The 15,110-nt window shown below is 32.9% G+C and overlaps 2 protein-coding genes across 2 annotated transcripts; one reads left to right on the forward strand and one right to left on the reverse strand.

The window, feature by feature from the left end:
* Window positions 1-1,399: 1,399 nt before the first annotated feature.
* On the forward strand, window positions 1,400-7,421 carry LOC114177764 (alpha/beta-Hydrolases superfamily protein). The gene is made up of 11 exons (XM_028063275.2): window positions 1,400-1,805; window positions 2,644-2,735; window positions 2,825-2,943; window positions 3,518-3,653; window positions 3,812-3,863; window positions 4,251-4,351; window positions 4,940-5,122; window positions 5,808-5,965; window positions 6,080-6,134; window positions 6,550-6,603; window positions 6,758-7,421. Exons 1-11 carry the CDS (start codon window positions 1,559-1,561, stop codon window positions 7,163-7,165), a joined length of 1,605 nt encoding a protein of 534 aa, XP_027919076.1. The 5' UTR covers window positions 1,400-1,558; the 3' UTR covers window positions 7,166-7,421.
* A 1,164-nt stretch (window positions 7,422-8,585) lies between these two features.
* Window positions 8,586-9,754, reverse strand: LOC114176735 (lectin-like). The gene is made up of 3 exons (XM_028061869.2): window positions 9,365-9,754; window positions 9,147-9,265; window positions 8,586-9,063 (listed from the first exon to the last, which is right to left on the reverse strand). The coding sequence occupies exons 1-3, from the start codon at window positions 9,722-9,724 to the stop codon at window positions 8,694-8,696; spliced, it is 849 nt and encodes a 282-aa protein (XP_027917670.1). The 5' UTR covers window positions 9,725-9,754; the 3' UTR covers window positions 8,586-8,693.
* Window positions 9,755-15,110: the final 5,356 nt, after the last annotated feature.

Consider the following 15,110-nt stretch of genomic DNA (forward strand, 5'->3'; position numbering starts at 1 on the left):
TATATATATATATATATATATATATATATATATATATATATATATATATATATATATATATATATATATATATATATATATATATATGAAAAGTTTAAAAATTAGCTGTTAAAATACATTAGACTTAGATGAGAAGAAAAAAATAATTAAACATTAAATGCTTTTCATCAACTATATAATATAACTTAGTCAAGTTATGCTGCTTAAGTTGATAGGCTATTTTTGACTTTATACAATAGATTTGTCATGTAGCAAAATAAATTAGTTTTATTTTGTTTTCTATTCTTTTATGCTAATGAGTGTCTTTTATAATAATCCGTTGTCCAATATGTTATCTTAGTTTTTCTGTGAAAAATTATCTTCAAAATTATAATTAATTTAAATAGATGATTTTTTAAATCTAGGCTAATTTAGTTGCGAAATGACGGATCTGGATCTGATTTTAAAATAATTATCGAAAGAGCTAAGTCGTATATCTTAGAAATGACTTTTTTTTTTTTGAAAAAGTCATGAAATGCACCATGATTTTTGAAAATAAAATCGTGGAAGAAAAGAACAATTTCTTTAATAATGTTGAAGTTATACTTATCAAAGACAATTTCTATGAAAATTTAGTTTAATTAATCGCACATGATTAAGTCATCATAGGATTAATGACTTTAGTTAAAAAATTTGTTAAACTAAAGTCTAACCAGAAGTTGGTCTAACATATATTGGTCAAACAATAATGAAGATTTTTACTCCTCATTATTCAAACGTTTTAAATCAAAATTTATTTTGTGAAGAACTCCAAAATTTTCACGTTGGTTACTTGTTTTTACAATTTCGTGAAATTTAAAATTGTTTGAGGGTGTTACCTTGTGTATTTTGATCATTTCAACACAATAGAAAATTAATGATTTTTTTTTGTGACGTTGATAAAATAAAAATATATTTATGTAGTGAATTTCATGAAATTCAATTTTCTTTCATATATATATATATATATATTTATTTATTGAGTTCACGGTTTTTTTAAGTGACTTAACGTATCTATCATATAAATAAAATTAAAATTTGTTTCACTTTTAAGTTTAGAATGTTTACTGCCAAAGGAGAAACTCTTTTTTTAGGCACAAATATGGGTTGTGTTATGCATTGTGAAGCTTGTGTTATTATTTTTATTATACCAATTTTTTTAAACAAAAACATTGGCGTGAACTTAAGAAAAGTGGGGTAGAAATAGTAAAGTCTCTTTAGACATGTGAATGAAGCCCAGAAGACAACTGTAAATTAAAAGTTGTTGATGATAATGTTAAGAAATATATTTACTAATCATACCCTTGACTTTTTGTTTTCAGAGCGTGATTAATGGTAACCATAATAAACATGACAAGTGGCAATTAATTATTCCCTTCAATTCCACGCTATCGTTTCTCTTCTTCTTCAAACTGTGAACCTTCCGCGCAACGCAGAGTTGTGCTGGAACACTTATCCTGAAGAAATAACCATTTTACGGAACATAATAGCACCTTCCCCAAATCATCCAAAGATTCCAAACCCTAATTCGTGATTCTTGATGGCGATCTTGTTGGGCGAAATTCTTCAATCCGTGGAGCTGTGGCTCAAATTGATGAAGAAGCCACAGCCAGAGGCCTACGTCAACCCTAATCTCGACCCCGTTTTGCTGGTTCCCGGTGTCGGCGGCTCCATTTTACACGCCGTTAGCGACCCCGATGGGAGCCAGGAGCGCGTTTGGGTTCGCTTCCTCAGCGCCGAGTACAAGTTGAAGACCAAGCTTTGGTCGCGTTATGATCCTTCCACCGGTAGACCTAATTTTTCATTTTGCATAAATTAAGCGCATTGGAAGTTGAAACTGATGCTGTTTAGTTTCACCTGTTGCTTATTTATCTAATGATGTTTTCTGATAAAAGAAAAGTAAAAAGGTTAAATGTGATCAGCGAATGTGTTATTTTTTTTTTTCTTTAAAAAAAATGTTAAATTGCAGCTTTATGTGGTAAAACACCGAATTGTGCTTTTTTTTTTTTTGTTTTTTTCCCTTTCCTATAATTAATTAATGGCCATAGTTAGTCAGGGAAACAAGAAATTGTATGATTGAAAAATGACGTATGTGGATTAACAGCTTAATTAAGCTTATGTATGATAAGAGTTATTACAGTGAGAGGTTATCTCTTTTGAAGCTTCCACATGAAACTCGTTGACCGTATGTTTGGTTTAACATGTAGCAGTATTTGATTCTCATCGAGCAAAAGCTATAAATAGTAGCTTCTGAGTTATACTTTTTATGTTATTGACATGAAAATGTCACCTGACTCACGAATTTGATGTGCAAACAAAAGCTAAGTAAAAAGCTTAGGAGCCACTTTCAAAAGCTTAACTACATTTTTAGCTACTTCTTAGTCAACCTTCAATTTTAAGCTTGAGTTCTGTATGATAACTCCAAACAAGCTCTGCAGAAGCTCTTCCAAGTGGCCCTAAATTGTACTCTTGTGTCTTTAACGCCTGCGCGTACCCAAGCTTCTGTGCCTGCCCAGTTTATTTATTTCTTTACTGAAATCATTTGTGTTTTGTGCTGAAGAGTGTGCTAGGAAAAACTTTGAATTTGGTGATCTGAACATCTACAATAATCTTCTTTGAAACCAGGAAAAACTGAGTCCATGGATCCAAATTCAACAATTATGATTCCTGAAGATAGGCATGGACTCTATGCAATTGATATTTTGGACCCTGACTTGGTATGCCTGTTTTATACTGAGTTGCTTATATCTGCACTGCAGATGTCCATCCAATTTATTCATGAATCGTATATAATTCTTTTAAGCAGATGATTGGAAGTGAGGGTGTGTATTATTTCCATGACATGATTGTTGAAATGCGTAAGTGGGGATTTGAAGAGGGGAAGACACTTTTTGGTTTTGGATATGATTTTCGCCAAAGCAACAGGTAGCTAATTAATTTAACGCTGGAGCAGTTTAATGATTCTTGAAAAAGGTGTCATTTCCTTTCTCATCACAAATCCATATGGCGATGTTGTTGAATGGTAGCACCATGTAGGAATGGAGTGATCCTGCTATGTGATGTTTCTGTGGCAGAATTTTGGCCTTCTGCCATTGGTAACACTGCATAACACTGAAACTAAGGAAATTCAAACACCCTACTCTGCACATATGTACAATTTGTGAGATTATTTAACTACATCTTTCTGCATGGAAAAACTATCTCATATTTATTATGGAATTGATTCTTTGTAAGGAATTCACTAGTTTTATAATTTGTTTTATTTTTATTAAAGGAACATTTTTCGGAGGAAGTGAAATTTTGATAAACTAACGTAGCCTAAAGTGAATTGTAATTGTGCAAATGGAACTTAATCTGATTGATGTCTCTCAAGTGTATCTTTTTAATTATTGGTTTCCTGGTGGTTTATTTCTCACCGAAGGATAAGGTCTCTACCAAGTATTTACTCAAACAAAGTGAAGGCAATTTTTCTTACAACTTCTCTGTTTATATCAATTAGGTTGCAGGAAACAATGGATCGGCTGGCTGCAAAATTAGAGTCAATTTATAATGCCTCAGGGGGAAAGAAGATAAACATTATTAGTCATTCTATGGGTGGTCTTTTGGTGAAATGTTTCATGAGCCTGCAAAGTGATGTAACACATCTGTTAAGCTTGTGATTTTGGTTTTATTTTATTTTGTTGTTTCCATTTAATCTTATCAGTGACATTTGTCAATTCATGGTTTATAAACTTCAATCTTGGAATTATCTACTGCTGAAACATGACTATATTTCTTTTGTTGCCTTCCTCAGATTTTTGAGAAATATGTTAAGAACTGGGTTGCGATTACTGCACCGTTCCAGGGTTAGTAATTATATTGTGTATTTATCAAAAGTATGGAATTATAATTAAGGATATTTGATGAATGATTCTTTTAGCATTTCAATGCAATTTATATAATGATAGGTCTATTAGAAATTTGTTTTCCTTGTTTAGTATATTTGAAGGCAATGCCATATTTTCTTCATATGCTAAAATAGTTAATGGAAAAACGTAGTGCATGATAGATCGCTACTATATTTTCACTTGATTTTAACCTAGATATTATTTGAACTCATAACATTGTGTAATTTAATAATTTTATTTAATTGCTTTCATGTGTTTTGTTTTAGCTGGTTAGGGGTTTTCTATTTATTTGTTTTTGCCATAGAAATTGCATGACGGTGTAGTTGTATGATTATATTTATGCAGGTGCACCTGGAAGCACCAATGCTACCTTTTTAAATGGAATGTCATTTGTGGAAGGATGGGAACAGAACCTTTATATTTCCAAATGGAGCATGCACCAGTTGGTATATATCAGTTATTTGTCTTCTTGATTTGTGCTATGAATTTGTTTATCAACTCTCTGGGCAATTTATCCTTCCTTACCATTCAGCAATGGCCACTGCCCGAAGTGTGGGTAGATTAAGTGTTTATTAACCAGTCTGAAGATATTAGAAAGCAGTGATGATGACATCTTCCTGAAATCCAAGTCAAATAACTTAATTGCTTAATTACTAGCCACACTTCACAATTATGCTTTCTAAAACTATGATTACACTAGAAGGAAAAAGAATTCAGAGCCCGAATATGGTAGAAAAAAAATATAATGGTAGTTTTGTCAGTTATAGTTTTGTAGAAGTTATTTTATTAATTGATTGCTTTTCATATTTTGTATGATCTTCGGATATAGTGTGCATGTTCTGATTTTCCAGTGTATGTGTTGTTGGATGGTTCTTTCTGTTGTTTGAGAAAGGATTATCTAAAGCATAATCTTGCATTGTTTTTGTTATTGTATTCTTTTGTCTTGTTTTGATTAATTTTGTTCTCTCTTTCTGATTTTGTATTTAGATACTTCAATATTGTAAATTATTTATTGAAGTTTGTTCCAATCACAGCTTATTGAATGCCCATCCGTGTATGAACTGAGAGGTTGTCCTAATTTTCATTGGAAACATGTTCCTGCTCTGGAATTGTGGCGTGAGAGACATGATTCTGAAGGGAAATCACATGTTGTTCTGGAGTCATATCCACCATGTGACAGCATTGAGATTTTGAAGCAAGCTCTTGTAAATAACACTGTGAGTTACCTGTGTTAACTTGCTCAGAATGGACATTAATGGAACTTCGTTAAATTTGAGTATGGAATTTTGATGGAATTGGATGCATTATAGTTTAAATTTTATTTTTGGAGCATTGGACACTTTTTGCCGTCGACTATTAAAATCTACAAATAATGATTAATGGATAATTTGGGATGGAAGAAATCATAATTTAAAGATGCTTTGCCTTTTTCTATCTAGAGATGAACTTGGAACTTTAACTTGGTCTCTATTCTCTCTTAATTTAAGGAAATCTTTAGAGTAAATTACACTAACACCCCTTGTGATTTCTTGACATTGCACACAACCCCTGTACTTTTCTATTGTTCACAACAACTTCACTTAATGTTTTTCAATCAATAAAAGGGTTAGCTTAATGAATAAAGGGTTTTAGTGTAATGCATAAAGGATATCAGTGTAATGTTTTTAAAACAATTAATTAGGCAGTGAACGGGTAGAAGAAACGAGGAATATTGGGAGAAATTTAACAAAACTGCGGGGAGTGTCAATTTAATTTATTCATCTTTATTTATTCCAGGGGTGGGGAAAGTGGAGTGGTGGATTTCTTTAGAATACATTAATGCATTTAAGGAGTACTAGTGTTGCTATTCAAGATCTAGTCATCTAGGATGTTTATTTATATATAGCTCTAACTGTGATCCAGGTTAATTATGATGGTGAGAATATACCCCTGCCCTTCAACTTGGATATCCTTAATTGGGCAAACAAAACATGGGAGATTCTATCTTCTGCCAAACTTCCCTCACAAGTTAAATTTTACAATATTTATGGGACCAATCTTGAGACTCCTCATAGTGTTTGGTAATGCCTCTATCAATTCTTTGTATGTTACTGTGGTTACTCTAGAACATGCAAATATTTATAATTCTTTTGGAAACATGTGAGTCGTAACTTGACACAACTATTATTCTACAGTTTAGGGAGTGCGGACAAGCCTGTAACAGATCTGCAACAGCTACGTTATATCCAGGTCAGTACATTTATGATTGTGTTAAATACGTGATTCGTGATTCATGTTATGTATTGATTGAGACGGAGAGTTGCCCAGGTTTAAAATACATTATTACTTTTGTTACTCTGAAGGAAAGTCCGGAACCATCTGGGTTTTGTCTGTCTGTATTTGATTAGTTCAATAAACTGTAGACTAAGAGAATTGTTAAATTTAAATAATTTGTTTTTAAAGCCCTTGTGGTATGCCTGACTTTGAAATATGACAACCTCTTCTCTTCATAACGTTATCTCACTTTTCTTTCTGGTGTGATAGAGTTCAAGTATTTTCTTAATTGATCATTTTTTATGCTAAATCTTTGTAAATTATTTCTCCTCATCATATGTATACTTTGCTTTGGTTGCCCATGCTTACTTTTATCTTTCTTAAAATCCAGGCCAAATATGTATTTGTTGATGGAGATGGAACAGTTCCTATAGAATCAGCTAAGGTTTGCTTATTTTCCTATACTCAATCCTTGTGCAATTGATATATCTAATCTAATTAAATGTTAGTTTTCTTGATATTATGTCTATTATGTGGCATTACTGTTGGTGGTAATTGAGCTAAGGCCCAAAATATATTTGGATTAAACCTAAATGCAGGCTGATGGTCTTAATGCTGAGGCAAGGGTTGGAGTGCCAGGTGAACATCGGGGTATCCTTCGGGAGCCACATGTATTCCGGCTTATAAAGCACTGGCTGAAGGCTGGAGTTCCTGATCCCTTTTACAATCCCCTCAATGATTTTGTGATTCTACCTACTGCTTTTGAAATTGAGAGGTATAAAGAGAATGGTGTTGAAGTAGCATCCCTAAAAGAGGAATGGGAAATTATTTCCAAGGACCAAGATGACCTGAGCAATACAGCGGATAAAATGTGCTCCATATCAGTTTCACATGAAGGAGCCAATCAATCTTACTCTGAGGCTCATGCTACCCTGGTTATTCACCCAGGCACTGAGGGTAAACATGTTCAACTCAATGCTCTGGCTGTTTCAGTTGATGCCTTGTGAATCACATTCAGTTGAAGTAACTTGGAGTGGAGGGAATAATTTCTATATAATTCATTATGGTTGGCAAGGCATCTCTTTGTATATAGTGAGTGATATTTGTTTGATTTGCTTTGCCATATTCCCCCCGTTTCATGTAAATGATATTTGTGAACCTTCTGTATCTGTTGTGAAAACGAATACCATCTTCCTCACATTCTTGTATATATTATGTGAATCTTATGAATCAGTTATGAAATGAACTGATTTATTTGTGACATTCTTAATTTCACGTCAATGGCGGCATGCTCTGTACAAAGTTGTTCGTTTTAGTATAGACTTTTGCATTTGTTTTTACGTTTTTCTCCAGTGTGTCTGTATTTTATTTTTGATCAAAGGAAAGTACTGCTGCATTAAACAAGAATGTAGATCATAAAAGGGAAGTAACTCTTTGATCCCCATTTCCTGCAGCCATGGTATTTCTTGGGGGTTATCTTTCATTTATTTGGAAATGTAAAATATACATTAATGCAAATAATTATTTAAAAACTACTATTGAAAAAAGTTATATATAAACATAAATATAAAGAAACAAATTTATTTTTATTCATATATCATGATATACCTGCAACTTTTTTCTGAAACAAATACACACAGAAAACAACAATGAAAACATCTAATGAGTTAAAATAAAATATAATTAACACAATTAAGAAACTAAAAGACTAAATAGATATAAAGAGTTAGTCCCATAAATATTAATAATAAATATAAATAAACTTATTTATTTAACCTTGATGTCTTAATTAAAAAAAGTCTTTAAAATAATCAACTACAAATAGATAACAATTAGTCTATAAATATTAATAGTAAATATGAATAATTTGCTTTATTTAACATTGACGAGTTTAAGTATTCTTTGTACTTTGAAAAAAATCAAATACGGACATTGCATACTGACCCACCCTATCTTAGGCGTCCAAATTTGACTAATGAAACGAAGACATAGACTAATCCACCTTATAATATCATCCTATATAAATGTAGGATTTGGTTCCATAAATATTAATAATAGATATGAACAAATTGATTTAATTAACACATGATAAATTTAATTTAATTATTTTATTTTCTTTAAAGAATTACATTCATGATTATCTTAAATTATTATATTTAACATTTATATACTTTTTGTGAGTTTTGATACTATTTTTGAAGATTTTTTAGTTTTGTCTTCCACTCTTGAAACAAAAGTTTAAAATTATCCCCATAAACACATTTGTGTTGACAAGGGGTCATTTTTTACCAAATAAACATGGATGAGTTATTACCATATCACATGTTCATATCAATGTGATAAAATAAAGTAAAAAGTAACAAGTAAATTTATAAGTTTGAGATTACTTTCATGATTCCATAGGAGAGAAAAAGAAAGAGAAGTAGATTAAAAAGCAAAATATAAAAGGAAACTAAATTGAAGTTGTAAAAGCTGAATTTTTATCTGCACTTTAGAAAGTGCAAATAAAAACAAGTGTTAAGTAGAAAATGCTTGCTAATTCTTTGGTTTGATGGCAACACCTTGAATGACAAGACCAGTTTTCCACATGCCACCATCATATTCATACATAGAAATCTCCATCTCACCAACATCTTTTTGAGAGGCAACAAAGTCACCTACTGGAACCTCTATCCACCTCTCCCTTGGCTTCTCCATTAAATTTTCCCTGTGCTGTTGTTTCCTCCCTCCAGGAAGAACAACTCTAACATTTACAGGAAGTTCCCACCCTTCAGCTGAATCTTTCACCATCACAATAAATGACACTTGATACAAAATTCCTGGTGAAACCATTCCAATGTCAAATTTTCCATGCACTTCTAGCCAGCACACCATTTTCAGTTTAGCCAAGTCTATCATAGTGCCACTGCAACACACACATGTTGCTATGAATCAAAAAAACTAAAGTCTGCATCACTTTTTATATTTATAAATATAAGAGATGTTTACTTTTCTACTTTCTGTTGTTCCCATTTCCAATAGTTTTGATTTTCTGCCCAGGTGATTGAGAGTGCTCTTGCATACAGCACGAAACAGTTGCTGTTGGACTTCTTCTCTACCCAATATTTCTGTGCACAAATAATGTTAATCACACCAAACATTGTTCAATCCGTAAATCACAATCTTAAATCGAGTTATTATCTCAAACTAGATGACATTGAACTTGCCTTTGTTTTGTGAGCTAAGAACACCCCAGCATATAGCTGATCCAACAGGTTTCCCCAGTTGGAAGAATTAGCAAGTGGAGAGTCTGCATCCTTGAGTATATGTTCATAGTTGTGTGGGATCTGTCCTTCAAAATTCCATGCTTTCACTGGCATCGAAGATTGAGTCTCATTGAGTTTTGTGGCATTATTTACCATCTTTGTGCTATTCTTGGAGGATTTTGTGTTCCCTTCAGGAGACAACGACCATGATTCCCTTGTAGCAGCTTCATGTCGCGGTGGTTGTTGCTGTTGGTGGTGTTGTGACTGTAGCTGAAACCGTGTTTGTGATTGTGGTTGTTCCTGAGATTGAGTAGCACCCATTTTTTCTTCCTCTACTTTCCTTCCTCATCTTCTAAATTATATAAGGTTTAGAACTTATTCTGTTACCTCTGAACCATTGTTATTGCTTCTTCTTTTTTTTTTATTCCCAGGGATAATATGCTTTATGATAAAGGAGAGATATATACAACTTATTAGCACTTATTACCTTAATTAATTTTTAAAGGGTGAAACATGTTTGTAGAGCATATTTACAATATTATTATTATTACTTTTTCTCTTCTCTCATTGTTTAGGTCCGAAAACAATAATTTTGTAATTAAAACTTGAAATCCTCGTAAAAAAAGGTATCATTATTCATACCCGAGAAAAATGAAAAAGAGAAATACAATAGATTAAGAATAATAAATGTGAAATTTATATATATATATATATATATATATATATATATATATATATATATATATATATTTGTATTTGAGTCTAGAGTAAATATTTATGAAGATAGTAATCTTTTTAAATAAATAAAAAATAAAAAACAAGATAATTAGTATATTTTGGGTGGAGTGTTATTCATTTTGGTAGAGGAGTTTGGTTTCAATATTTGGGTTTAGACCATTCTGAAAATATCTATTTTGGAAACAAATATTTAAAATTTTTACACATTTTTAATAAGATTTGTTTTGAATTTATCTTGAAAGCTTTATCCGGAAAGCATAAGAATATTTTATAAAGCTGCGTGGAATGTCTTTAAGCAAGAAGTTCTATTTGTTGATATATATATATATATATATATATATATATATATATATATATATATATATATATATATATATATATATATATATATTCCTCCGTTAAAGGATAAATACACTGTTGCTGAAATTGATTTACTTGGTTTTTTCGTAAAATTTTATAATCTGAAATAAAATAAATAAAATAATTTTTAAAATTTCTTTTTATTTAAGTCGTCAATCATGATTTTCAATTATTTCAATTTAAATATGAAAATTAAATACATCAAGAATAAAAATTGATCAGGTAAAAGCATTCTTAAAATATTTAACATATTTATTTTTTAAACACAAAATAAGGTTCAATTTGTTCATTATAGATAGAGTCGAAAAGGAAGAATAACTAAAAAAGTATACGATAAACTACAATTATTAGGATAACAAAAGGAACAACTTAACTTTGAAATGTTCCGAAATTAAGTTTACTAAAAAGGACGTTTAAATAATCAATTATAAAGCTGGAAATCTAAAGCATGATAATCATAAACAAGAAATTCAACCTATAAAGGAATAAAAGAAGTGAAGAACAATGTTAGATGTAACACCGCATTTAATTAATAACCTTAATTAAAGAAAATGTCACATAGATAAATAAGAGGAAAAGTCCTGGAGTATAGACACTACCTTACAGTTATCCAAAAGAAACCTGAACAGAAATTAAGGCACACCATGATGCCAATAATCAAAATAGAGTAAGGGGTCGACAATATACAAAAGAAAGTGCAAAAACAAGACAATACATGGGCCATAGCCCTAAAAGAAAGCTGGAATCTAACCTAGAGACACTACTAGAAAATGGGCTTATAATGACAGGTAAAACGAGCTTACTATGACAGATATTCTAGTGTCATAGTTTCAGGAGTCATAGAAAATGCGCGCTTTTTATGACATTGCAGAAACTTGTCATAGTAAGTCAGACTTACTATGATAGGCAGTGCAAACTACGTCATAGTAAGTCAAATTTTTTTTTAATGATTTTTCTATTTTACCATTTTCCTTTCCATTCAATTTACTTGCAAATAACTTTCATATCACCAGACCAAACAATTCCAAACCAAACCAAGAACTTGTTGTATACTCTCATTTCAGTGGCCTCTTGATAAACATCAGCATGCTTTCCCCTTAGGCACTGTAAAGCAGAATCACACTCTTTCCACCGACCAACCTTAGCCTGCAGAAGATGACATGTGTTGAATATAATCATTTAACAAATAGAAGAAAAAACTTGGTTGCTTGTGTGATATGTGTCCAACATGCACTGATGAAAGAGAAAAATTCCAGAAGCTAAAAACAACTCACCAGCCACCTAGGAGAATCAGGGATGAAGGGAAGAGTCAGAAGGTGCACAATAGAAGGAACAGTTCTTGAGATAAAGACAAAAAATTATATCAGTTACTTGGAACCCTTTTTAATTTGGTTTTGTGAAAAAGAGCAACATAAGGAGGGTGAACGGCACGCGGTGCGCAGAGGACGTGCGGACAACTCGCGGACGGTGCGCGGAGGACGAGCAGACAGCTCGCGGACGGCATGCGAACAGTGCAGAGGACGCGCGAACAACTCGCAGACGTTGTGCGGAGGATGAGTAGACAACTCGCAGGCGGCATGCGAACAGTATGGACGGCGTGTGGACGACGAGCGAACGCGAGCGGAAGGTAAGCGAACGACGAGCGGAAGGTGAGCACATGGCGTGAGAATGGTGCGCGAATGACTGTTTCGAGAAAGAAACCATGCTTCTGAATGTTGGAGAAAATGGAGACGAGAAAGAGAAAAAGAAAAGAGGAAAGGAAAAAAATTAGGGATTTGAAGATATTATGACAGGTTTCCGTAAATCTGTCATAATATATTTTTAACATAATTTCAATTTTGCCACCGTGCCCATCTACTATGATAGGTCCTCTGCACCTGTCATACTAAATTTTCCCTTCTCACTTATTATGATAGATTCCTCTTTACCAGTCATAATAACTGTTACTTTTATTACAAAAATGCCACCGGTCAACTTATTATGATAGGTGGCTTATACCTGTCATAATAAGTCGTCATAGATTCCTATTTTTCCACTAGTGAGAGGCTATGCAATGGAATCACCGTTTCCCTGTTGACCACGAGGAGTTCTCGCATATGCTCACATCAATAAATTGATAATCATCGCAAAAGGAGAAAACCACACACACAAAACATACAACAAGCAAAAGGGCAAGCTAGAGTAGAAAATGATTTGTCATATAGTTACATACACTTTCATAGTCCAAAAATACATATATCAACCAATCATGTTATGATTTTCAAACAATACATTAAGACTCAAGACATGACTCATCCAGATACATATAATTAGACGGATTCAGTGGATGCATGCACTTGTGGTGGCCTTTACTACTCTACCGAGCTAATTGTTCTAATGTTTCATCCCCCACACACAAGGTTAGCCCTTAAAGTGTTCCAGGCCTCCTGCTACTCTTACCACTTGAGTCAGTACGCTCTATGTGAGACTAACTGACTCTTTAGAGTGTCAGGATGCAATCCTTACTAAATTATATAAATGAGGCACCACCATGAACTCCCACTAACAGGGGTCATGGAATTATGTCCTGACCAACTGAGACACCACCATGAGATCTCACCTAGAGATTTATGGAATTACGCCCTAACCAATGAGGCACCACCACGAAACTATCGTGGAATTACGTGCTAACCATACCAACAACATGTTCCATTAATCAATATAACATTCATGCTCATCCCAATTCCATGTCACTTTTATAACCAACCATGTTGGCACAAGCAAGCTTGAAGCAAAGAATTGATAAAGCCATGTGCATGAAGATCTTAAGTGTTTAATGAAGATTGATGAAAATCCTCTTGAAGATTAAGTTTTAGTGTGTTAAATCTGTAAATAAGATGTTAAATGTAATGTGTTAGTGTTATATCTTGTTGGTAGGCTATATGACATAGGTTAAATATCTTGTGTGCCTTTGTGTGTCTCTTTTAATCTGTTAAAATGGGTTTTAACAGGTTAAAAGGCTTGTTGTATATAGTTTCTTGTATGAATGCATTCAGTCAGTTGAATTATTTTTCAATCGATTGATTTCACTTAAGTCAGGTGAAATCAACTGACTGTACGAAAAATTCAATCGACTATTTTCACTTAAACCAAACTATATAAGTTGTGTTTTCGCGAGCAGAGGCGTGAATATGAGTTTTTGAGCACAAAATTTTGTCATTCATCTCTAGAAAGCTCTCTCTCTGCAATACATAACTGCAACTCGTGTTTTGAAGATCTTGGTTGATCTTGGGGGAATTTTGGCTTGTGAGTAGCTTGAAGAACACATGTATGGTTGGCTAGGGACAGCCACCATAGGTTTGGATGTTCTTGTGCCTCTAGGTGGTTTGCCTGATGTGATTCCAGGTCTGTAAGTGTGATTCTTGCAGGTTGTGTGTCTAGATTTTTGTGAGTCAAAAATCTTGTGTGTTTTGTTGTTCAAAAGTGTAATCTTGGTGTGTGATTTGTAAAACTTTTGAATATAGTGGAAACCAGACTCAGGTTGTCCTAGGAAACTGGATGTAGCTCTGTGATTGAGTGAATCAGTTTAAAAACAATTGTGCATTTCTTTTTCCCTTATCTCACTCTCTTTGAAACTCTTTAAAAAATCAAGAAAACCAAGCAATTTGATCTTTGGTGTGATTTAATGCGTTCTTGTGTAATCTGAGGCTATATAATTGTTAAAAATACTGATTGGAACAAGTCTTGTATGTAAGAGATTGTTGTTTGAGTTGAATTTGCACATTCTGCATTCTGCATAAATCTCTAGTATTTTAGCTGACTGAATTATCTTTTTAATCAACTGTTTTAGCTTCAAGAACAATTTAGTCTGCTGTTTTATATTGCATTTACATTCAAACTTTCCAGTCCATTAGATTCAATTAAAAAACTTTTAAGATTTCGAAAAAAAATTATAAAACCAATTCAACCCCCCCCCCTTCTTGGCTAAAATCACCATTTCAAAACTAACAATTAGTATCTAGAGCAAGGTTCTTGAAAGGTATTCAAGTTTGATAAAAAATCTTTTGAAATGGCTGAATGTGAACTCCTTTTTGCTGAAGGTGCCTTTATTCATAGACCACCTATGTTTTATGGACCAAACTATCACTTTTGGAAAATAAGGATCAAATTTTCATTGAATCTATAGAGAAAGGAATTTGGGATGCAATAGTTAATGGACCATATACTCCTAAATGTGTTGTTGAAAATAAGCAGGTGGACAAGCCTTGAAGTGAATGGACTAATGAAGAAAGGAGAAGGGCTCAATATGATTGCAATGCCAAGAACATCATCACTTCATCTTTGAGTATGGATGAATTTTTTAGGGTCTCCCAATGTAAGAATGCAAAGGAAATGTGGGATGTCGTAGAGGTTACACATGAAGGAATAAGTGAAGTGAAGAGAGCAAGGAAGCATGCCTTGATTCAAGAGTATGAGCTTTTCAAGATGCAAAAAGGAGAGTCCATAACTGAAGTGCAAAAGAGTTTCACTCACAAAGTTAACCATCTCATGGGTCTAGGCAAATAATTTGACAAAGAGAAGCTAAACATCAAAGTGCTTAAGTGTCTTGATAGAAATTGGCAACCATAGG

This window comes from Vigna unguiculata, chromosome 3 (genome assembly GCF_037176805.1).
Source record: "Vigna unguiculata cultivar grain cowpea cultivar isolate G323 ecotype 2 chromosome 3, ASM3717680v1, whole genome shotgun sequence".
In the NCBI taxonomy this organism is placed as follows: domain Eukaryota; kingdom Viridiplantae; phylum Streptophyta; class Magnoliopsida; order Fabales; family Fabaceae; genus Vigna; species Vigna unguiculata.